At 55.7% G+C, this 22,030-nt stretch overlaps 7 protein-coding genes across 7 annotated transcripts in view; 5 read left to right on the forward strand and 2 right to left on the reverse strand.

The window, feature by feature from the left end:
• The window catches only part of VOLCADRAFT_101577 (uncharacterized protein), a gene marked incomplete at both ends in the record, with an annotated part of 3,963 nt that extends 3,835 nt beyond the window's left edge, over positions 1 to 128 (forward strand). Inside the window, one exon of the mRNA XM_002945696.1 lies at positions 8 to 128. Within this exon, the coding sequence (XP_002945742.1) occupies positions 8 to 128 (121 nt within the window). The remainder of the gene's footprint in view (positions 1 to 7) is intronic.
• Positions 129 to 255: 127 nt separating this feature from the next.
• On the forward strand, positions 256 to 2,589 carry VOLCADRAFT_86022 (uncharacterized protein; the record flags this gene model as incomplete). The annotated part of the gene is made up of 5 exons (XM_002945697.1): positions 256 to 402; positions 842 to 928; positions 1,026 to 1,315; positions 1,857 to 2,062; positions 2,354 to 2,589. Coding segments are annotated over 5 exons (966 nt in total), but the record flags the coding sequence as incomplete, so codon positions are not given.
• Positions 2,590 to 3,917: 1,328 nt separating this feature from the next.
• On the forward strand, positions 3,918 to 6,767 carry VOLCADRAFT_127331 (serine/threonine dehydratase serine racemase; the record flags this gene model as incomplete). Its single annotated transcript, XM_002945698.1, has 8 exons — positions 3,918 to 4,075; positions 4,212 to 4,295; positions 4,613 to 4,731; positions 5,188 to 5,339; positions 5,617 to 5,712; positions 5,884 to 5,998; positions 6,148 to 6,260; positions 6,576 to 6,767. The coding sequence occupies 8 exons, from the start codon at positions 3,918 to 3,920 to the stop codon at positions 6,765 to 6,767; spliced, it is 1,029 nt and encodes a 342-aa protein (XP_002945744.1).
• Positions 6,768 to 9,325: 2,558 nt separating this feature from the next.
• VOLCADRAFT_102717 (uncharacterized protein) lies at positions 9,326 to 11,199 on the reverse strand (the record flags this gene model as incomplete). The annotated part of the gene is made up of 3 exons (XM_002946054.1): positions 9,326 to 10,468; positions 10,961 to 11,119; positions 11,170 to 11,199. 3 exons carry the CDS (start codon positions 11,197 to 11,199, stop codon positions 9,530 to 9,532), a joined length of 1,128 nt encoding a protein of 375 aa, XP_002946100.1. The 3' UTR covers positions 9,326 to 9,529.
• A 440-nt stretch (positions 11,200 to 11,639) lies between these two features.
• VOLCADRAFT_102718 (protein monooxygenase) lies at positions 11,640 to 16,769 on the forward strand (the record flags this gene model as incomplete). The annotated part of the gene is made up of 10 exons (XM_002945699.1): positions 11,640 to 11,944; positions 12,028 to 12,088; positions 12,673 to 13,347; positions 13,661 to 13,870; positions 14,008 to 14,094; positions 14,670 to 14,795; positions 15,201 to 15,350; positions 15,995 to 16,129; positions 16,273 to 16,322; positions 16,697 to 16,769. The coding sequence occupies 10 exons, from the start codon at positions 11,640 to 11,642 to the stop codon at positions 16,767 to 16,769; spliced, it is 1,872 nt and encodes a 623-aa protein (XP_002945745.1).
• A 1,416-nt stretch (positions 16,770 to 18,185) lies between these two features.
• VOLCADRAFT_120180 (uncharacterized protein) lies at positions 18,186 to 22,024 on the reverse strand (the record flags this gene model as incomplete). The annotated part of the gene is made up of 6 exons (XM_002946055.1): positions 18,186 to 18,682; positions 19,216 to 19,396; positions 19,665 to 19,717; positions 20,105 to 20,201; positions 20,492 to 20,581; positions 21,965 to 22,024. 6 exons carry the CDS (start codon positions 22,022 to 22,024, stop codon positions 18,582 to 18,584), a joined length of 582 nt encoding a protein of 193 aa, XP_002946101.1. The 3' UTR covers positions 18,186 to 18,581.
• Positions 21,146 to 22,030, forward strand: part of VOLCADRAFT_127341 (uncharacterized protein) — a gene marked incomplete at both ends in the record, with an annotated part of 4,023 nt that continues 3,138 nt past the window's right edge. Inside the window, 2 exons of the mRNA XM_002945700.1 lie at positions 21,146 to 21,500; positions 21,691 to 22,030. Coding sequence (XP_002945746.1) covers positions 21,146 to 21,500; positions 21,691 to 22,030 — 695 coding nt within the window. The remainder of the gene's footprint in view (positions 21,501 to 21,690) is intronic.

A 22,030-nucleotide genomic window follows, 5' to 3' on the forward strand; every position in this document is an offset into this window, starting at 1 on the left:
CTGTCAGGGCGACGCGGTGGGCACCTTCTCGACCCCATGATCGCCAACTGGTGGTGCACGGACCCGACCGCTGTACGGCACTGAAGGCCATGGAGGAGGCGCTGCGAAACACACAGGCAGGAGGATAGGACCGGGGGGGAGACACGGGTGGTGAGGGGGAGGGGAGGGGAGGGGAGGGGGGAAAGAGGTTGGGGAGGGGAAAGGGGTCGTACTGGTGTGTGTTTTTCACGCTTGCTGCCGTACAATATATCGCAGGTGTCGGGCCTGCCTACGAACGTTCCCTTCCTGATCCGCCTGGCCAGCCACCCGGCCTTCGTGGCCGCGGGGGGCTCCGACCTGAATACGGCATTCATCTCGAGATACAAAGACGAGCTCATGGCGCCGCAACACGTACCGCCAGAGGTACGTACGGTGCTGTACGGAAGTGTACGGTACATGGGATAGTTTGATGAGATCTTTAATTTTCTTGCAGCATGCCTACGCTAAAAGCGTGAGTGCCACTGCTGACATTACTTCCGCTGTTCCTGTGTTCGCTGTTGCTCTTGTGCTGCCACTGTTACTGCTACTGTTAATGCTGCCACTGCTACTGCTGCTACTGTTAATGCTACTGTTACTGCTCTGCTGCCACTTCCAGGTGGCGGCGCTAGCGGCAGTAGCCCGCCACCTGCTCTCAGTCAGGCGCCAGTCCGAGGCGGAGGGGGCGGGGGGGCTCACGGCCCAGCTGGGGCCCTGGGCAGCTGGGGACAGCAAGCGCCTCTGGTGCGACCACCGCCGTACGTACACTGTACGGCACCCGGAAGGCGGCGAGGGTGCGCAGCTGCGGACATCGCTTGTCGTACAGGGCGCCGGGAACTTTTTGGTAAGATGGATGCTGCTGGTGCTGGTTGGGGTGCGGCTGGGCTGGCATTTTAGTTTGCTAGGGGCCAGGGTGAGCCAAGCTATAATTACCATAACTACCCAAGATGATGCCGTATGCCGTACATCCCGCATGCCTTAGCAACCCCCCGATGATATGCCGTACACAGGTACAGAGCGAGGCGGCCATGGACCGCGGCGGCGCGGCTGCCGGCGAGAATCCCCGCCACCACGCCGCCTCCGTCGCCACCGCCGCCACCGCCCCATCGTCAAACCCCCCACCGGAGGTATCGGTTCGTAACGCCCGACTTGTCAACAGCGACACGCTGACGGCGGAAATCGGCGGGCGCAAGTGTACGGCACACGTGCTCATGTACGACAGCGGCTCTGGTTGCGCCGCGGGTATTCCTGTGGAGCAGGCGCTTGACATGTGGTTGGACGGGGAGCACTACCATTTCACGTGAGTACGGTGCCGTACAGGTACAGCACACAGTGCAGATATACGCTCACCCTCATAGCTCGCAACAACTTCTTCCTTTCCTAGGCGGGTGCGGGTGCGGGTGCACATGCTGGGGACGCAATGGTGGATAGCTGTGGTGAGGATCATGTACGAATATGTACGAATATGCAGCTGGGATGGGGCTGACCGGGGCTTCTTTTTTTCTTTTTGTTCTTTTCGCTTCGGAAAGATCCCAGCCACCCACCCACCCAAGGGAGTCGAATGGCGGAGGAGAGCGGGGGAAGAGCAGCCGTGCGGCACGCTACATCGCGCACGTAGTCGTAATCTCGATGTGGACTTGCACATCGCGCATATCGCACTATATCACTAAAAAATATACTGATGGAACTTTTGAGCCGAGTAGTGTGTTGAGGTGTATGGGAGGCACCATGGACTGGGGGGGGGGTTACAGTGCTGACTGGCTAGGTTGGCTTCCCGTATCTGTACTGCTAACAACGGTTATTGAGTCAGTTGCGGTTGCGGTTTTCGCCATCGGTTGCAGGTGGTTGGAGCCCACCTGGAGTCGCAAGGCGGGCGCTGCGGGCGCAGCGGCTGCAGGTGGTGATAGTGGTGGTGGGGGTGTTGGGGGTGCGGTACGTGCCCCCATGCCGGGCCGTGTGGTGGCGGTGCTGGCGGCGGAGGGAGCGGCCGTCAAGGCAGGCAAGTCGTGTCGTACCGTGTCGTGTTTCGATACCACGCCGGATCAGAGTGGGGACAATAACCCACGGGGGCAATAACTCACACGCACACACACGCCCGGGCCTTCATGAAGGATTATCCCAGGCGACGCACCCACCGACCCACCGACCCACCAACCCACCGACCCACCGACCACTCGGCTCGGCTCGGCTCTGATTAGATTCGCCTGTCAACTGTGAATATACGTTCACTTTAGCATTTTAAGAATTGTATAAGAATTGTAAGAATAACGAGAAATACAGACATGCACGCATTATTCTGCTGCCCTGGGCCGCGCCGCCACCATTGTTTCCTATTCAGGCACCCCCCTGTTGGCGCTCGAGGCCATGAAGATGGAGCACAGCGTGGTGGCGCCTGTGGATGGGGTGGTGCAGCAGTTGATGGTGGGTCCAGGGATGCAGGTGGCGCAGGGCCAGGTCATGGCGGTGGTGGGGCCGGCGGCGACGGCGGTGGGCGCAGAGAAGACGAAGGATGTGACGAATAAGGATAGCGAGGGGCAGGCGCCGGCACAGGCTGGGCAGGAGGACGGCAAGTAGTATGATTTGAGCAGCGATGTTGATGGCGATGGAAGTGGCAGCCGGACAGATCGTGAATTGGGGTCTTCTTTTGGAGGCCCTTGTACTAAGGTGTCCTCGTACTAAGGTGGAAGTGGTTGTTGGGTAGTTGGAGCTACAGACAGGTTTTCGTCGTCGGGTTCTAATCCAGGTAGGGTTTCAGATTTTATGGGGAGGGGAGTTTTTGGCGAGAAGCTCGCGCCTTCCCCCCTTGGAGGTGGGGTGACGGGGTGGAGGGGTGGGAGGTGGAAGGGGCGGAAACGGGGGAAGTTTCTGTTGTTGTTAAAAAAAGGGATGCTGTGAGGTGCTGCAGGAGGAGGAGGTGTCGCAGCTGTAAGATAAATCGCTGGAGGATGAGCCAGCCATGTGGCACATTTATATGTGTGTTTTCAGGAGCGTGTGATGGTGAGAGCGAGTGTGGTGGTGCTGATGCTGCGAGAACGCGAGAGTGTGAGTTGATTCCAGGGAGGGCCGTGAGGGGGAAGGTTTTGGGTTGAGTTGAGTTTGTCAAGGTGTTGGGGGAAATGGAATTGAGGAAGAGTTGCGGATTTCAGGGGCTAAATTTGTGGAGTGCGGCGGCGTTGATATCGGCGTATTTCCTGAATTGTTTGTCCAGCTGTAGGCAGAGTAAAGAAGTTCTGCATGTCGTCGTCGGTTGCCATTCATGGGTTCGCGCGCAGGTTTTGGAGGATGGTGTCATCCTTCAGTGAAGTTGCGCGGATGGCCTTTTGAACTTGTACCTTACCTTGGACCTCTATTATATTACAGGCAGGGGGTTGTTGGGATCTTGGGAATTTTTGTTGTAATCGCGCCTTGGATGCAGACATCGGCAAACGCTTCGGGTCGTACCGAAAATCCCGAAAACAGAAAGAGTTCCCGAAGCCAGCCTGCTTGCAGAAATAGGATCATACGCCGTTATACGAAGGCGTTATGCGGCCCGAAGGGCCGCCCGACGACCTAAGTCCGCGGTCAATGTTGAAGAACAAGTCACGGGCCATGATCGCTTTCTTGCTGATCCAGCTAGCTGTCGCCATTTGCGCTCCACTATTAGCATTGGGCAATGTTTGGCGGATAGTTGGATGCGCTATTTCACTGTCAGTTGCCGGTTGTGGCAACTGACCCAGTACGAACTCATCGGCAGCATCGAGGTTCACGGCACCCACATGCTAAGATTTTCTGGTGTTGTTCATTGCAGTTGGATTGTCCGAAGGTGGCGTTCGGTCGCATCGCAGAGTGGACGGAGCTCTCCCTCTCATCAAGCTGCGATTTAAGCTGAACTTTTGCAAGCGTAGCAGGTGTGAAATAAAATAATGGAGAACGGTAAATATGCCACTAGTTATGAGGAGATCAAGGCTGCTGCGGCAAGGATAGGCAGCTTTATAAACCGAACGCCGGTTCAGACCTGCTCGACAATCGACAAGCTTGCTGGAAGAAGTGTCTTCTTCAAATGCGAAACTTTCCAGAAAACGTGAGCAGGAATGATCAGGTTTCCTGCCTGAAATGTGTGGCTTTCACAACAGGCGAAATGTCTTTTGATCAATCATGCTAGAGCACCAAAGGTCGTCCAGCAACGGCACACGTTGCTCTCTTCCTCCATACTTCAGGGGCGCTTTCAAGTTCCGTGGGGCTTGCAATAGTGTCTTTTCGCTCAGTGATGAGGACGCCAAGCGCGGTGTGGTCACCCACAGGTGTGAGTTGCTGACTGTGGCAGCCATCAACTGTTACCACGACCTTTTCCCGTCTTGCCTTATGAGATACCCACATCTATGGAGACCGCAAACCATGCAAGCATTGCGTTTGATTTGCTATGGCTTGGGCTCTTGAGTATAGAGCACCTCGGGGCCTGGAACCCGAAAACTCTTTCTGCTCCTGTGGTGTGTGTGCTTCAAAGAGATCGGACGTGTCCCTTAAACAATGTACACATCCCTGACTTCTGCAGTTGTCTGCTTTGCATTTGTACACGATTCACTGTACATCCCCGCTGTACTCTGGCGTCCGTGTGCAGTTCCGGCAATCATGCTGCCGCGCTGGCGCTGGCGGCCAAGCTCCGTGGCATTCCTGCCCACATAGTCGTTCCCAGGACCACGCCGCAATGCAAAGTCGATGCGGTGATCGAGTATGGAGGTTAGTGAGTGAGTGGGCCGGTGGGTGAGCATGCCCAGGGCCAGGCTTGGCCTGGAGGGCTTGGCTTAGCTTGGCTTGGCATAGCTAACTTGCGTTGGGATGGGATGGGATGTTCTTCACTGGGCTGATACTCTTGTGTTGCCTGTCGGGCTGGGCATTGCGCACGGTTGCCGCTGGAACGAAGTACATAGACATACACATATAGACATACACATATAGACATACACATATAGACATACACATATAGACATACACATACACACACGCACGTATCGAAAGCACACATGAAGACTCGAGCGATCAACCAGGCACACATGCACACGTGCTCTTTCCTACACGCCCTTTCTGCCCTTCACCTCTTCCTCTCTCTTTCTCTCTGTCACACACAAACATGCACACAAAGACACACAGCGCTTCGGTCATTGCATTCTCCGCATCGCTGACCTCCCATTCCAGGTGAGGTGCACTTCTGTGAGCCCACCATGGAGGCCCGAGAAGCCGCATGTGCCGAGCTTCAAGCCCGTACAGGTGCCGTACTGGTGCCGCCGTACAACTACGGCCCGGTCATGGCGGGGCAGGGTACGATTGCCATTGAGTTCCTTCAGCAGGTGAGGGCCATGGCGGCGGTGGTTGTGGTGGTTGACGCGCTGTCGGACGGTCGTTTTTCATAGTTGTACAGTGCTTTTGTTATCATTGTGTTTTTTGCTACACATAAACTCCACAGGTTTTTGCGTCGGGTGTACATTACCATGTTTTCTTCTCATCTGTTTCACGTTTCCCCGATCTTTGCAACGTTTGTATGAAATAGCTACCCTGAGGCTATTTCCCGCTCAAAAACTGTCCTGGTGCGGTTTTTGTTTGCTGTCCCCCACCACCTCTTTTCAGGTTCCTGATCTGGATGTGTTGGTGGTGCCCATATCCGGAGGCGGAATGATTAGCGGCATGGCACTCGCAGCTAAAGCCATCAATCCAGGAATTAAGGCAAGAACAGGGTCCTCTTCGGGCTCCTCAGGGTGCAAAATCGATTGTGGTAGTGATTTAGCCAAAATCCAAAAATTCAAATTTGAATATTCAGATCAAAATTCAAATTCTTAAATTCAAACGCGCAGCCCGAGAACGCCCCATAAACCGCCAACCGGTCTCTCACTTCAGGTGGTCGCGGCCGAACCCGCCGGCAGCAACCGCTCCCCGGATGTGGCCCTCGCCAAGATTGCTGGTTGGCTGGTGCCGTGCGCCCGTACGGAAACCATTGCAGACGGATTGCAGGGTGAGATGGGCGGTTGTCGTACACGTCGCTGTCCAATGTCGTATATTTCCTGCCTTGTCGCCGGCCCCGCCTGTTGCCAAAAAAACCCAACCCGCCCTTGCCTCCCACTCTCCCTCCTCATTCCCCTCTGGCCGGTACCACACGCGTAGGCCGCATGGGCGATCTGACGTGGCCTGTGGTTCGTGACTTGGTTGACGGTGTGGTGGTGGTGGATGAGGCGGAGATTGTGGGGGCCATGCGGCTCATCATGGAGAGAATGAAGGTACGACAACTAGGGAACGAGGTCGTTGGGGGTAGTTGAGGGTAGGGAGTGAGAGGAAGACGATTCTTCAAGGATGTGTCTTTGTTGGGCTCCTCCTCCTCCTCCTCCTCCTCCTCCTCCCCTTCCTATATGCCCTTTGTCCCCCTTCACATTTGCAGTTGGTTCATGGCCCACCCGCATCTCCCTTTTTTCCCGTAATTCTCCCCCCCCCTCTCTCTCTCCTTCCTCAATCGTAGCCCACGTGCACCTATTGTTCCTCGTGCCTTCCTTCCCTCTCCTTCCCCCACCCCTGACAAACTGACAAACACCCTCCAGTTGGTGGTGGAGCCCAGCGGGGCCGTGGGTTTGGCTGCCGTACTTTCCCCCGGCTGGGGTGCCAGTGCCGCCACTCGTGGCTGCCAGCGTGTGGGTGTGGTGCTGTGCGGGGGTAACCTCGACTTGCAGACGCGGGGGTTTTGGGACATGTGGCTGCCTAGCGCAGTCCAGGGGGATCAGAAGGAGAACTAGGAAGGGGGGAAGGGGGGGGGCTACATGGAGGATAAGGGGCAAGACAACGTGAAGGTAATGGGGCGGCTGGACGAAGGGGGAAGCGGATTAGCAGGCGTGATGGACTAGGAGAGGACTTTGAAGAATGCTGAATGAGCGATTGCCTTTGCCCTTTCATAGGGGAGGGGAAAGGGGAGGGGTTCACGTTGGTGTCGCACAGAGGGCATTATCGGTGATGAAGACGGGGGGGGGGAGGCGGGAGGGGGGCTGGGGGGGACGGGGCGATGAGCGGGGCTGGTGGGAAACTCGGGAAGATGGACGGGCGGACTTGAAGGCATCACCGGCGGCTGATGGGGATGGGCTGTATATATTTTTCACTGCCATGACGGGCGATGTGGCGAGGGAGAGCAGTGCAGTAAGAGGGCTTGGCGAGCTGGGAGTATCTTACTTGGGCGTCATGAACACGTGCGGGGATGTCGTGATGTGGATATGCTCGGGGACATGTGCACGTGTGAAGTGCAGTAAGACGTGTTCGAGGCACCAAATGCACGAAAAAATGTGATTAACGCCAGAGTTTTGCTCTTGTACTTGTTCGTATGTGTGTGTCTCTGCGCGCTGTGCTGCAATTTTTGCGACATGGTGGTGTCGTTGCGCAGATCGTCATTACCAACCTGCTTCCTATTCATATACTATATTTGTGTGTGAACGGTGACCGAAGAGAGCGTCGCACTGGAAGGAAGGAGGCATATTGGGAGGGGGGAGGAAAAGTAGGGATGACTAGCTGATTACTGCCAACGATGCAAACGCTGAGCGCAGTAAAACTTGCTGACCGAACTTGATGCGTTGGGTCTGAAAATGGACGTGTCCATCAAAGTCCCAAAGCTTTTACAATACCAGAGGATGATGGTTCCGCTTGTATCGTTCACAAACCAACGATGATCTCGGGGCATGCGAGGCGGTGTAATTCACTATGAAAGTGAAAGGCTGAGTGGTAACTTTAATCGTGGTATACGTACCGATGTCATGTTACTTAGATGGTTGACAATGGTTTGTCCCTTTATCATAGATGGAGTGATCCACGTGCACCATAAGGGTAAGTCCGACACCACCAACTCCAATGTACAGAAACACACACACCGCACGAGTTAAACAAACTTTCTCACGTAATTGCAGAAAATTCTACTCACGTTGCGCAGTGACATAGGCAATGTTCCTTTCTAAACAGAGATACCTTGTACACCCCCATTTTTTGTATATCATAGCAGCAGCAATAATAGCTTTTGCACATGGCTAGCGGGAATCAGCGTCGATATATGCAAAATAAGGTTCCTTCCTTCCAAATCATCCCTAAAGATTCAAAGCGTGTCCATCTTCTGCATAGCGGACGTCGTCGTCATCACTAAGCATTCCGACCTCCTCAACGAACACCATGCTACACGCATAAGATTCCGCACCCATACATGATGTAAGGCAGAGATCGACGGCACCATGTTCCCTTATGATCGCAAATTTCCCCTACACCTCAATATATAACAAGACACAAAATCTACCCATGCGAACATTCACAACTTACGAACTGCAACACCAACCTTTGATGAAAAGCACAACATCAACTCATCGCAAAAATCTCCCGTGCATAATGCTCCTATATACAACACGTCAAGCCCTACAGCCCATGTGCACCGGCGTGTCGTTCGGACGTCTTCAGGCTTTACCACAGTCGGGCTTTACTACACTGGAAAGTGTGGAGCGTTGGTAGGACGCATCCAATGGAGTGCAGCGAGCTCTGAACCCCGCAGACGACGAGATGAGATCACGGCGATTGAACGTAAGGGTCCTCCACCCTACCAAACCGACAGCGACATCGTGTGTTACTTTTATTCTTACCGCCGTACGGCCACATAACACCCCCCCGGTATGCTAAAAGCCGTCCAGGCAAGGACAACACAAAATCCCCCACAGAACGAGCAAAACCCCCCAGCACAAAAACAAGGTGGGTTTACAAACACGACGCTAAACAACAAAGAACTTCCCAGCCGAACGCCACCACTTTGCAAGCCCTGAGCAGCATAAACGTGTCCCCTTGCAGTCGCTACTCCTGCTGGTGAAACAGCTCCTGCAGCGACTTGTGCAGTGCTGCACAAGCAATCCCTTCCTCCCAAATTTGAAGGTCTATTTCTACAGCAATAACAATTCCGAAGGCTCACACACACACACACACACACACACATAGGGAACACTGGAGGAGCAAGCTACACTGAAACCTAGTCCTAACGTGGACACACGCAAAACAAGACGTAAAGGGTTTATGCTTCCTCAACAAAACCGTGACAGTCATAACCTACACCAAAACCAAATTCCTTGCCCAAAGGTGCTGCAAACCACGAACCGAGCAACGTCAATAACGCAGTGCACCCTATTACGATCAAACACCAAGACTGCATGCGACTCAGCGAGCCCCAAGTCCATGCAACACAATCGCCCATAACCATAAAAAACGTGCCGTGGCGGTGAACGAATGGCGAGCAAATGTTTCATAACCATAAAAGGAATACCGTCTAATGTGTAATGCGATTCGTAGGAAGCGTCACGATACTGAGCTGCGCTTTCTCAGAAGTCGTACTTGTACGATGTATCCCATGCCATACGCAACCCTCATACCCCTTTTGTATTGCTGTTCCCGCTACGTCCTATTGCCGCAAATGAGGCAGCGTGCGATCGGCTCGAATCTGGTGGGAGAATCCAGGGCCCTCCCCTCCTAACATAAGAGCTAACAACACTGCCTAGTGAGCTTTGGCCTTGTGGGCACCCTTGCGACGGCTACTTTGCCTCTTTCCTTCCAGCCGCTGGGTGTACGACACTCCGGGCGTCATCGACGCCGAGGATGTCGTCGACACTGATGCAGATGCGGTCTTGAGCTTTCGCGACGTTGGCGCATCTCTGACGGGGTCCACCAAACCGGCTGTCCCACACGACACGGCCATGATGCCGCTCTGACCACTCTCATTGCGCATGGCCTCATCGCCCTCGCGCATGCCCGCAACGACACGGCTAGCTGATAGCAACTGGGAATTGTCCGGCTGCAGTGTAACTCCCGAAACCAGCTCCGGAACCAAAAGGAAGGCCTGCTCGGGCTCAACGACAGGCGCCGGTCCTACACTGCCCAGTCCAGAGGCGTTATCCAGTGAATTTCCATGGATTGGGGCTTCGTTATCAGAGTTCGGGTTTACAGGAGATGATACAATGAAGGGAGCAGAATGTAGGATGGGCTCCTCCAGCGGTTCAGCGGCGTCACCGGAGAGCCCAGAGGTCGCCAGGGGTGCAGGAACCTCGACAGAAGTCGATGCCTCACCCTCCGGAGTTGCGGCACTGAGAGAAAGGCTACTGTCATCTGGGTCATTGTCGGCTGTTTCATCGGCATCGGCATCAACGGTCATTACAGTTGGGATGACGGTAGCTTCTGGAGCTACTTCCGTCACACCGCAGCCACCGCTTGTATCGGAAAGAGCAGCATTGCATACGATCGCGCCAAGGCCGATAAGCTCCACAAGCTCCGCCGTGGCAGTAGCGTTGGGATCGTGCTGAGCCGCTGGCGTGTTGTTTGGGACCGCCAGGGTGCACTCACCACTGGCCGCGTCGCTGAGGTTTGAAGTAGCCTGGTATGTCCAGGTGCCATCAGCGATAAAGGCCCGCGGAGCAGTTGGCGTTACCTGGGACGGGTTCTTGTGGCAGGAGGTAGCAGCCGAGGGCACACCAGATATGTCGACAGGCGCATGGGGCAACGGGTCGTCTGCCTTCGGTGTACTCGGGGCTGCCGGAGAGCTTTGGGGCGCTTGCACAGGAGGAGCGGTTGCAAGCCGTGGCAAGAACGTGAACGCTAACCTCGGTCGCTGCTCTTGTTGCTGCTCGTGATCCTCTTGCTGCTGATGCTGGCAACGAGTCTCGTGACCGTGGGCGAGATGCTGGAAATTTCCCAAAGGACAACGGGGGTTTGGAGCAATCGGGTCATTAGGGCGGGCTAGGCGTCTGCAGACGTTTGCGCTGAGAAACTTGCAATAAAATAATTCCATTTCTGATGGGCGTAATTCGGGAAGCTTGCCTTCTCGAAAGTGATGTGCGGGGCAACGCATGCGTTCGGTGCTGACGGAGGTAACGGCCAGAACGACCGGACTTCGAAGCAGGCCCCGGGAGCCTGTGCAATCTCCCGATCTAACCTTGGATCCGTGTGTCGATACTGCTGCATTCGCAATAGCTACTTGGACTGCAGCGTGCAGCAGCTTTGTCATCACTTCCAGTACGCCACCGGCCAAGCCAGCCACCGCACCCGCCGTGTAGAAGAGGCGCGCGAGTACGCCCTCCTGTATTTGTATGAACTGTTAGACAGCCACAGGTGTAGGGGACTGGAAGCGAACCCCCAACCTACCGGGATTTCCGAGACGGTTTGTGGCTCCATAGTTTATGATCAGCAGCGCACCACAATCTGCATCACGTACTCAGCACAGAAGGGGCCAGGCCAGGGTGTGTATCTGTTGTTTGTTTGGGCGAATAGCGCGGTAAATGTCTAACAGCCCAAAAAGCTCAAGAAGTGATGAGCATCCAAAATTAAATTTGTATATGCATCAACATAAAAAGATTATCTGCGCATCTGAGGACTTTGTACGTTCATCAAGGACAGAGGTTCCATTCCAGTTGTACAACAACTTCCAAGCCCTTCCAAACTATTTTGTCCAAAATCGCAATCGGCAGCTGGACTTGCCTGGCCTAAAACTTTGTTGTTGATCTTTAGATTGGCATTCAAACTCTTGGTGTCAAAACTTTCTTGACCAGACGCTTGAAAACAGGAAACACCAGCTGGCACCTTGCCATTTCACTAGGTGGAGGGGGCCCGGCGCCATGGCCCGCCTCCTGCGCGGTGTCTGGGTAGCTGGGGTGCTCGCGGCGATTGTCCTCACTTCGCCTTCGGCCAATGCGGCAAGCTGCTACCAGTTCCTTACAAAAGATGATTATCCTAGTTGCTTACAACTAGATGCAAACCTTGTCCTTTACTGGAAGATAATAGATAACCAGACGCTGGAGCTCGCGGCTGATGGTGATGGGTACATGGACTGGATAGCCATCGGCATTTCGGAGGCGGGTATGAAGGGAGTGGACTATAGTGTTTCATACCTTCCTACCCAAGGCTCCTCATGGCTCGTTGGGTAAGTCAGCCCAGGTGCAAGCGTGCAAATGGACCCAACTGGTGTGCCGCTGCTGAACACGGCGCAACCGTTTGTACCTGTAGAGATTACTACACCACAGGTGACTTGACCCCTACCTATGATGAGGAACAGAATATTATCATGGTGAGCAGTCATGGATACTTGCCACGGCCGGGGCCAGGATCACGCGCTAGGGCATACACCGTACAGAGGCACACACAGGGGACGGGATGCCGAGCTTTTGCAGCTGCTGTACAGCAAAAAGCGCCCCCCAAAACATAGGGCCCAACACCTCTGCTGATCTGCTGTACCGTTGTTCTTATCGGGCTCCCTGGGGTGCTGCTCCCAGTGTAGGCCGTGTCGATGCCCTCCATGCCTTCCGAAGCTCAAGTCATGGAGCTCCATTCCTAGACACCTCATACCGTACTTAAGACTCAGTCCTGACCTGGAAATTTGCTATCACTAGCTCCTTTACGCGAATCCCCGCTCTGGGGCCCAGCCCGTACCCCTAGCCCTCCTACCCCTCGCACACGCACGCTCACCCCGGTCCACACACTGCCCTGCATCCACGCCAAGTTCCGGCCAAACTGCTGCGGTAGAGTTCACCTCCGCCGCCGCAGTCCCAGGTCCACTGTCCGCGCATCATTACACATTCCCTGGGACAGATTTGTTCACCTCGCGCACACGACAAGTTTAATCCCCAATCCGTGAAACCCAAATCCCTGCAGTCCACCATGCCAGTGTTCGATAAGGATAATCGCACATTTGCGGCGATTCAGCGTCCTTTGGACTCCTGCGATGATGAGGATACTCCAGTCTACCTTGATGTGGAACGGTCCATTATCTGGGGCTACAGCTGGAACACGAATTGGGACCAAGCCAAGAACTTTCTGTTCACTAAGGGCATCCTGCCGGGTGTACGGCTGTTCACATCCGCCAACTCAACCGCAACCGTCGTCAACACCTCAATCGACGCAACTGTAAGCGTTCCACAGGCGGCCTCGGCTCGCCTCGCCATGCCCAATTACCCCGTGCCACCCAATTCCACCACCATCGCCTGCGTCAACCTGGCGCTGCCGAACACAACCAAGTATCACGTAGTACGGTACCAGGGCTTCGCCGCAACACCGATGGTGGTCCGCATGGTGGGCTACGTGTGCGCCGCGGGCGTCGTGCCGAAGCAGCCGTACGGAGTGCCGTATGATTGCAGTGCGGCCACAACGCTGCTGCCGGGGCTGCCAGGGACGCTGCCTCTGGGCTGCGAGACGCTCAACTTTGTGTGGGCGCCCGGTGCGGGGCCATTCGAGGCCCCGCCGGAGGCGGGCTTCCTGATCGGTGCAGATGCCGCAACCAGCATGGTGCTGCAGGTGGTCTATTGGAACCCGGACGGTGTGGTAGGCCAGGTGAGGCCGGGGGCCCATGTGCTTCCGCGTCGGCGGCTTGAGAAGCCCGGTTGAGGCGAGGAGTAGCGTCGGCGGGAGCCTGGGGGGCCTGCTGCATACCATTCGAATAGAGGCAATGGGGAGAGGAGATGAGGGGGCTGAAAGCAGTGAGATGTATCAGGTTGATTTGGGAGACATAACCTGGAGTGGGGCTCAGTGTTTTGCTGTGGTCTCCGTGTGTGGCTGGTACGGGCACCACGATCACGGTGTTGTCTTAACCCACGGTCCTGGGCTCTTTGCCCTGAGCTCGTCCTGACGCCCTTGTTTGTATCAGGTGGACTCGTCGGGCTTCAGCCTGGTGTACACGCCACAGCTGCGAAACGCCAGCCTGGGCGTCCTGACAGTGGGAAATACCGACATGCGCATCCCGGCCGGCAACGACTCCTTCCAGGCGCTGCCCAACATCTGCCCTTCGGACTGCACCGCGAAGCGGGTGCTGGCGCCTGTGACGCTCGTGTCTAACTTCTTCGTCATGGGCGGCATGGTGGGTCGGCAGCTGGGCAGTCGGACAGGTTGCTGGACGACTAGATACTGGCGATAGATACTTTTGACCGCAGGTCGGTTCACTACCGACACCGTGTCCGCCATTGCTCCCCCTTCTGTTTCTCCGTTTTGCAACAGGGTAAGAGCATGCTAACGAGGCACATCCGCAACGGTAGCGCCATTATGCCCGTTGGCCGCATCAACTATTGGGACCAGAAGTACGCGGTGAGACAGGGCAGTGGTAGTGGGGTTGGTGATCGTGTGTGTGGGGCGGGATCATGCCTGGTTAGCAGCGGTTCTGCCCCGGGGTAGGGAACTTGAGGGTCGTGAGCTGTGCAGCGCCACAAGGTCAACTGCAGGAGAGTGGATTCAGGTTTGATAGAGCTGAACGGCCCCGAGCTTTTCCCATTGCGCAGCGCACAATGTTATACAGCTCCTGAAGAGTCGCCGGAACGGCAATGGTTGAACCCGTTAACTGCGGAAACCCATAACATTGATATGTGCCCCAGTATGGATACCGCCACCCGAATACTGTGCGGTCATGTATATGTCCGTGCTAGCTCACTTATAGACACGGGCAGCTTGTTTGAGACCTATTAACGCAGCCTGGAGCGGTGACATCCGAGGCCCCATCCGAGCGCACTGCTGTCCCCGCCTCGCTTCTTGACCTACCTGGCCACCACAGCCCTCCTGATCTCTCCCACCTCTTTGGGACCTGTCCCAAAGGGGTGGGACCTGTGAAGCTGATGTTACCAGACTGTTTATACCGCATATTTCCTCCGTCCCGTCCCGTGGTTCAGGGTTTCCAAGCCGTTTTTCCTGAGTCACGGACGCTGCTGCCCAACGACACCGTCATTAGCGTGTGCACTTACGACAGCTCCAACGCCACCAAAATGATCTACTTCGGCTACGATAAAGGCAGTGAGGTGAGGGTGAGGCGGGGTCTCTTTGCCAAGGCCTGCTGACGGCATGCTAAGGAAACCCGGCTTGGGGTATGGTGGAGGACCCTGGGCAAGTTGCCGTCCTGTAGAGGCAGCATGCTGTGGTGGCCCCAAACGTTTAAAAGGGGCCTGCAGGTAATGACGTGAAAAAGGGATACAGATGGCCTCTCGGACTTGCTTTTCGTGACTTGCCCCTTCCTAACCCATTCCCATACATGCGCTTATTTCTTAACTTAACCGGCAGACGCGGTCTGGTCTAATCTGCCTTAGCACCCCACCCAGTCGAGCCTGATGCGTTGTTTTTCTTCTGTGTCGGCTGTTCCCTTACTCTGCCGGTGCTGTCCCCAAAACCGTTCCCAAACCATGCACACTACGTTTCCTGCCCCGCAGCTGTGCTTCAACTACATCACCTTCTACCCCACGACCGCCATGCCCGATCTCGACTATTGCATCGCGCGCACCCGCGACAACGTGTCCACGTGCAGCACCAGGACTCGCCTGACGCCCTACGCTCAGAAGGCCACTAGTGACATGTATTGGGTAAGCAGCGGATGCCGTCGCAGGCCTGGATCCGATTCAGTGAAGGAAGAACAGCCGACTAAGGCTAAAACGCAGATCCGGGCTGGGTGGATGGGTAGGTGAGGATGCGGAGGAGGACGGCTCATGCATTGAGCCTAGACAGGACTGTAGCGGAAATGCAGTGGCATTGGGAGGCGCAGGAGGAGGACGGAAAACCATGCGACTTCCCCCAGATAAGGCCCGATTAAGGCCCGATTAAGACCCGAAAGCTGATGGAGGGTTGGGGAGGTAATATGGATGGATAGGTGGACGACGGCGTGCTGGCAGGACAGGTGGTTTCGCGTGTTGCGTTTTCGCATATGTTGCAGGATGTCCGCAAGCCAACCATAATATATGGGAACGAAGGCAGCAGAGCTATGAGCGCGCTAGGACATGGACAAGGGCCGTGACAGAGGCGTGTCGGGGCCCATGCTATCTTGCTAGGCACCACGTTGGGCCCGCGCACCCTCACTCCCCCACCCGAACCCCCTGCCCTGCTTTGGCTCTGGCTGCATGGTTGAATTTTTGCCGTTGCTTGGTTTCCCCTGCCTTGTTCACTTACCGTCTTTCTGGCTTTGCTGAAGTGACCGCACTGCGGCGTGCCGTGCTGTGCCGTGCACCTGCAGAATGGCACCCGGCTCCAAGTGGGCCCGCTCAGCATTGCAACTTACAAGTCGCAGGAGTGCCAGTTGCATGACGCACTTGTCGTAACGCCGCAGCGTGCGCCCAACACCAGGGCGGCTGTTGCATCCATTGTGCTGGTAAGGGTATTGCATGCGTGCGAACCTCTTGTCACTTGTAATCACGTTTGTCGAGCGTTTGGACCCAAATAGGTTGTAACCCCCAATGGAGATGAGGTGGGATGAGAAGGTTAACGATCGATGTGCCCTTTTTTGGCACGCAGGTGCCGATCGTCCTGGTGCTGGTGGGAGTTATCATCTGGACCAAGTACAGGTATGTGCGTGGTGCGTGTGCAGGCGCGCGCAAAGTCCGCCTTCTGAGGCTGACATGGCTGGACGCGGATCAGAGGTTCCTGAGATCTGCCCTGGGGTGGGAATGAGAAGGCCTGCTTGAAGAACGTTCTCGTCTCCATCCTTCCTGGCTCCCTGTCACACCCCTGGCTTACCTTACCACCCTATCCATCCAGTCCTTCCGTCCATGAAGGAATGTACGTGGGAGTTGGTCTAATGGTTAGTTGACTCCAAGACTCGTTGCTGTCCTTGCGAAGTTACATTCTCTTGGGAGCTCCTCTCTCTCTCTCTCTCTCTGCTTTCGGCGTGGTTACCAGATTTCTATCTCACAACCACACCTAATTCCTTGACCTGCAGCAAAGAGGAGGAGATGGAGCGGCTTCTGGAGCAGGCCCGAGCTGGAGTCCTCGACCCCCTGCCTGCGGACTGAGGAGCGTCCTCAAAGCATCGAGGGAGAAATCCCGACTGTCTAGAGGCTGGCAACATTGGCCCAGCAGGAGGCCTAGACTCGGGTTCTCAGGCGTTGAATGTAAACACGCGCATCAATGCTCGTGGAACCGGACTGGAGTCTGCCGATGCGGCGCATGCGTTCCAGGGATCAAGGCCTTAGTGGAATCCAGCCATGTTGGTCGTGTTTCTTTGTTTACTTTCTCTCGCAGTCCGTTTCTTCTCTCCCTTTTATTTCACTGTCAGCAAACATGTTTGATAAAAGCAAGGTAAAAGTTCCGTTTCCATGCGTGCCATTTTTATGGTCCACGCATGCGGCTTGCTAGGGCATAAAAGTGCGACGACTGAAGACTAACGGTGCTGCTGATTAACGACATCGATGCCAGGCGAGGAAAAATTAGATGCAGCAATCGGAAGCAGGGTAAGGGGACTATGACTTGAGGGACTATGCCGGCCCGGGCCGTTGTCGACCTATCGGCGAGGGTCATTGAGAGGTGGGCAACTGCCTGGAAACACGCGTGTTACCCGACTGATTTTTGTTGTCTTTCGGCAGTCGGGGAATGGTTCTGACCTGTCTTTTCCGTGTGGAGAAAATTAAAAACGTGGCTTGATGTGTACGGCCAGCGCTGGACGTCAGCAGTGGGTCTAACCCTGCTTTGCATGTGGGAGAGAGTGACATTACGGCTGAGACCAATATAAAACGCGATTTCGTCGTGTGCAAGCAGTATATGGAGCTTCATTATGAAAGGGTGGTATGAGTGACAGTGAGCGTGTGCGGTTTTTGAGAGGAGAGGGAAGGTCTCAGTTTGATAGCCAACTAGGTTCGACTCGAAATGGCCAGGTGGGCGGGCTAGCTTACGCATGTGCGCTGTTCGGCATGTGCCAGGCGCTCTCAGCATTGGCACACATGGGTTCACGAGGAGTCGGAACTGGATCATGGATGCTTCTTGTACTGGAGACCTTGTTCGCGGATGCGGAGACACTAGGCCTGAAGCCCGTCAATGTGCATGCGTGCGTGCGTGCGGGTGCGGGGCCCATAAACGGTGTAAGCTAACAGCCGAAGACGAATGCCAGCACACAGTGGCCGATGAGCTTGGCAAGTCTGCCTGTAAGCCGCCTGTTAGCACTGCGCCAACCCTTTTGTGGTCTGGGCCATTTGCTGTTACCATCCTTACTACCAACACCATGGCAAACACTTGCCTTGACCTTCTTATGGCGTACCAAGACGTTACTGACCCTACGGTACCTCCCGAACCTGCACCTTCTTAGGCAGCTCCGCATACATGCTCTCCACTCAATCCGCAAAACGCCATTGCACACGCACGGTGCGCCTGACGCCATAATTCGGGAAAGTCCGAGCATCCGAGCTTTGAAGCTGCCCGAAAACGTTGGGCCGATAAGCGTATAGAGGTTACAAACGCACTGAGACGAGTCTGTAAAGGTAGTGGATACCAGAAGATATCCTGCCACCTCGACCAAGGATGTATGCTTTGGACCTCTGCTGTTACCAGTCAGCTCTTCCTAGTCTTTCCCTGCCCGGTCCTTGAACCCCGGGCGCAACGTACCTTGAACGGCCCCGACTGCTCCTTATCCCGGTAACCTGATCCTCCCCCACCCACATGCGCCCCAAAAGACGCTCCTCAAAAACACGCAGTAAGAACCCCTCTACTCGCAAGCTTCGTGCCTTCAGCTGCTGCGGCGGCAGACCAGCCCCCACACATGGCCCTCAGTTCCCCCCCATGCTAGCTACCGTTGAGTTCTCCAGCCTCCGTCAGGAGGCAGTTGCCCCTTGCCCTCAGTCGATTTTAGGGAACAGATACTCCAGCCCCAGGAACCACAACGCCGTGCCCATCAGCACTCCCACCAGCACCACCAGCGCCACGCGCCGGGCAATGCCTGCACACAAGAAAAAGGTAGCATGCATGCATTTCATCAATCATCAATTGTTAAGTATCTATTTATCACGGGTCAACCTACCACGCTACCCGCATCAGACCTAGTCATTCGCCGGGTTCATCATGGCACGCAAGGAGTCAGTCACCAAGCACAGATACACGGCGCCGTCCTGTCCATGAAAAACACAGTCCACACTGAAGCTTCACCTTCACCTTAACTTATCTTCAGCTGCAGCAGGAGCCCAGCAAGAGGGCAAGGGACAGGCAGGTTCCTGCACCCCGCAACGTGTCGAACCTAACCCGGCCTCATCTCAAGATTACACCCAAACCCGGGCTCCCCTCAAACCCCAACCCCACGTGGCTTCCTTCAACCTCTTAGCACCAATTGTGCGGGCCCCTGCCGCACCACACCAATGCACCGGAACCCTCACCACACGGCCAACAAGCCTAGGAAAAGCTTCTCAGTATCGCCGGCTATCCGTCTTTTTCCACATACATGCCCAGTGTTCCTATTCCCAGCACAGCACCGCTTACCCCCGATGGACGTGTCTACCTCAGCCGTGTCCCCACCGGCTGACCCCAGGATTGAGTCCAGGTCCTGGCCACCCGTGGAAGCCGGTCGGGAGCGCCCGCTGCCGTATGGCCGCTCCGTGGGCGGACGGTTGGCCATTGCAATCTGCACCTGCTGCGCGAACCGTCTGAGCTGGATGGTAATCTGTAGGGTGAGGTGAGGTGGAGAGATGGAGACATCACTTTCTCGCGCCACCCTAGACCTCATTGCTAAAATACTTAGCTTCTTTGGACCCCTATCCGTCAGCCATCCACCCGCCCATCCCTCCCTTTTTCGCGAACCACGCGCAATCCTTGGACACACAGGTGTTACGTTTCGCTTCAACCCACTCCGGTCCGCAGGCACCTGACCCCTGACTCAGCCTCCCTGGATCCCTGGCCGGCCCTGCCTGGGGTGATGTGACCATCTGTACATAGCTGGGGTCCTCCAAAGCCTTCTCGTAGTCCAGGCCATTACGTAGTCCCTCTGCAGGTACGGCAAGGGGAGTACGGAGGTGCCGCATGGCATGGATGCATGGATGGGCAGCTAGATGGACGGCACGGATTGAAGGGACCATCGGATAGATGGCATGGATGTCGGGGTGGGGTAAGACGAATCACTGACGATTGAAACAGGTACCTGGTATAACGGACGTTCTAGGATTAGACAGATACTGCTGTGGTGCGCGGATGGATAGACAACGACCACTAGAGTGCAAGCCGCTATCGTCCTTAATCACACACAAGCAACACGAGCAACATAGCAGCACAGGACGCGGCACAACAGCAGTCCATATCGATGCCAACTTCGCCACAGTCATCGTGAATACAGTTGTATGCAAAAGCGGCTGCCGTATCACATCGTATGCCATACCTCGCAATGTCATCTGCGCCAGCTCCACATCACCGAAAGATGCATGGACGGCTGTCACGCCGAACAGTGCCGCCCGCCGTTGCTCGGGGGTAGGTTCCTGCAACCCTCCGTGGGCAAGCGGCAGGGCGCCACACCGGCCACATAACCGTGGGAAGGGCAAGGAGCGAGGAGGGAGAGGATGTAACGAGGAGAGGAGGACTTGGGAACAGGCACGGAACGACTTGCAGCTGGCGTTGCAAGGCCGCTGGTCAAAGGGGAAGCGAGCTGGCGATTTGCACGTTCGTCGTATGGAGTTTGATAGGGTGTGCGATCCAGACCAGGCCGTTGTAGATGGGCAGGGGATTTAGGGTTTGAGGAGGAGATGGACGTAGGGTATGTGATACGCACCTCGTTAAGGACGTCCTCGTAAAGTTTCATCGCCTGCAGCCGGTCCCCTTCCGTGTACTTGGCCTTGGCCTTGGCCAAGATAGAATCAGCCTAGCATATGAACAAGTTGGACATGATCGTCATGTTGTGCTTTCCAAAAAGTTGAAGTCCCTGATTACCCCTTGCTTGCCTTCGCATTGGCCTGCACTCGCACAACCTGCGCTCTACTGCAAGTCCTGCAACCTGAAGAGTCAAGTGGGATATGTTCAATTGATGAACTCCATTATTAAGAAATTGCTGTGGATTGCTGTTGAAGGCGCACCCTTGATATTTGGCTTCAAGGCTCGGGCCGATGGCCGCGATGTCCCAAAGGGTTTAAACCTATGCATCAACATCTCAAGTGAGGGGTTGTCTAATACTTGCAACTAATGCCGCATTCGATCGTGTGACCTACCAGCTACCAGTGGTCGTTGTCTCCAACGAAATGCCGTAGTATGATGCTTACATTGCGGATCCTGCGGACGCACCAGGAGTTACAGCGACTCCATGCATTTATCTATCTATGCAGAAGATATGTTAAACAAATCAGTACATATGCGTGCATAACGCCACAGCCTTTCCTCTCGCACTTGCACGCCCAAACCAGGTGCTTAGCAGTTCCGTTGGAGAACAACTATGTTGACTCACACGTCTCACATATATCGTAAGGATCGACGGTACAAAACTGCGGATAACGGTCCCGGCCACTGGCGACGTGCAATGCGCCTCCTACCATCTTCCCTTACATCACCTGAAACGACACCCTTGAGCACTGCTTCCACATTTCAATCCTACAATAACGTAGCCTTTGATACCAGCGGCAACAATAAAAGCAGTACCAGTAGCAGTAGCAGCATCTGCGGCTCCGGAACCAGGAGCCCAACCGGTCGCTATGCTTCGGCCAGGGACCAGACTGACAGCAGCAGGTTCTTACACCGACGGCAGTTTCTAGCGGCAGCTGCTGGCGTTATCCCGACCTTGGGCCAGGCTGGTGAGTCTGGGCCAATCCATGTGATGCCGGGGCCGCAACCACAACGGGCAGCAGGCCCCAAAACCCGCGCTCGCAGCCCTCTGGTCTTTATCTTATGATGGAAGACAGCATACAACGAAGCACGACACGACTTTGTGAAAGTCCCCCTCTTCCCTATGCTGGTTTCCTCCCCTTCCCCTCCTCTTCCCAGCCGCCACCGCCGGCGCCGCCATATCTGCGGAGACCGCCCCTCCACCAACCCCCTCTCTCTCCTCCTTCCTGCAGCCCCTCCTGCCCTCCCCCGCCCCCGACCTCCTCGCCCAATTAGAGGGCCGCGCACCTATCTTCCAACCTGGCGTCGCGTGGTCGCGCCGAAACCGCGATCGCCAACTGTTTTACCCAGCCTGGCTGGCTGGTGAGTGGGAGGTCACGGCGCGCTTCGCAGCGGCGTCCTTTCCACAGGGCCATCGCCTGCTGGGCCGCACCGTGCCGGGGGTACTGAAGGGCAGCATGGTGGCTGCGCTGCCCGATGTGGGGGCGGCCATGGATGG

The sequence above is a fragment of the Volvox carteri genome, assembly GCF_000143455.1.
Source record: "Volvox carteri f. nagariensis unplaced genomic scaffold VOLCAscaffold_1, whole genome shotgun sequence".
Classification (NCBI taxonomy): domain Eukaryota; kingdom Viridiplantae; phylum Chlorophyta; class Chlorophyceae; order Chlamydomonadales; family Volvocaceae; genus Volvox; species Volvox carteri.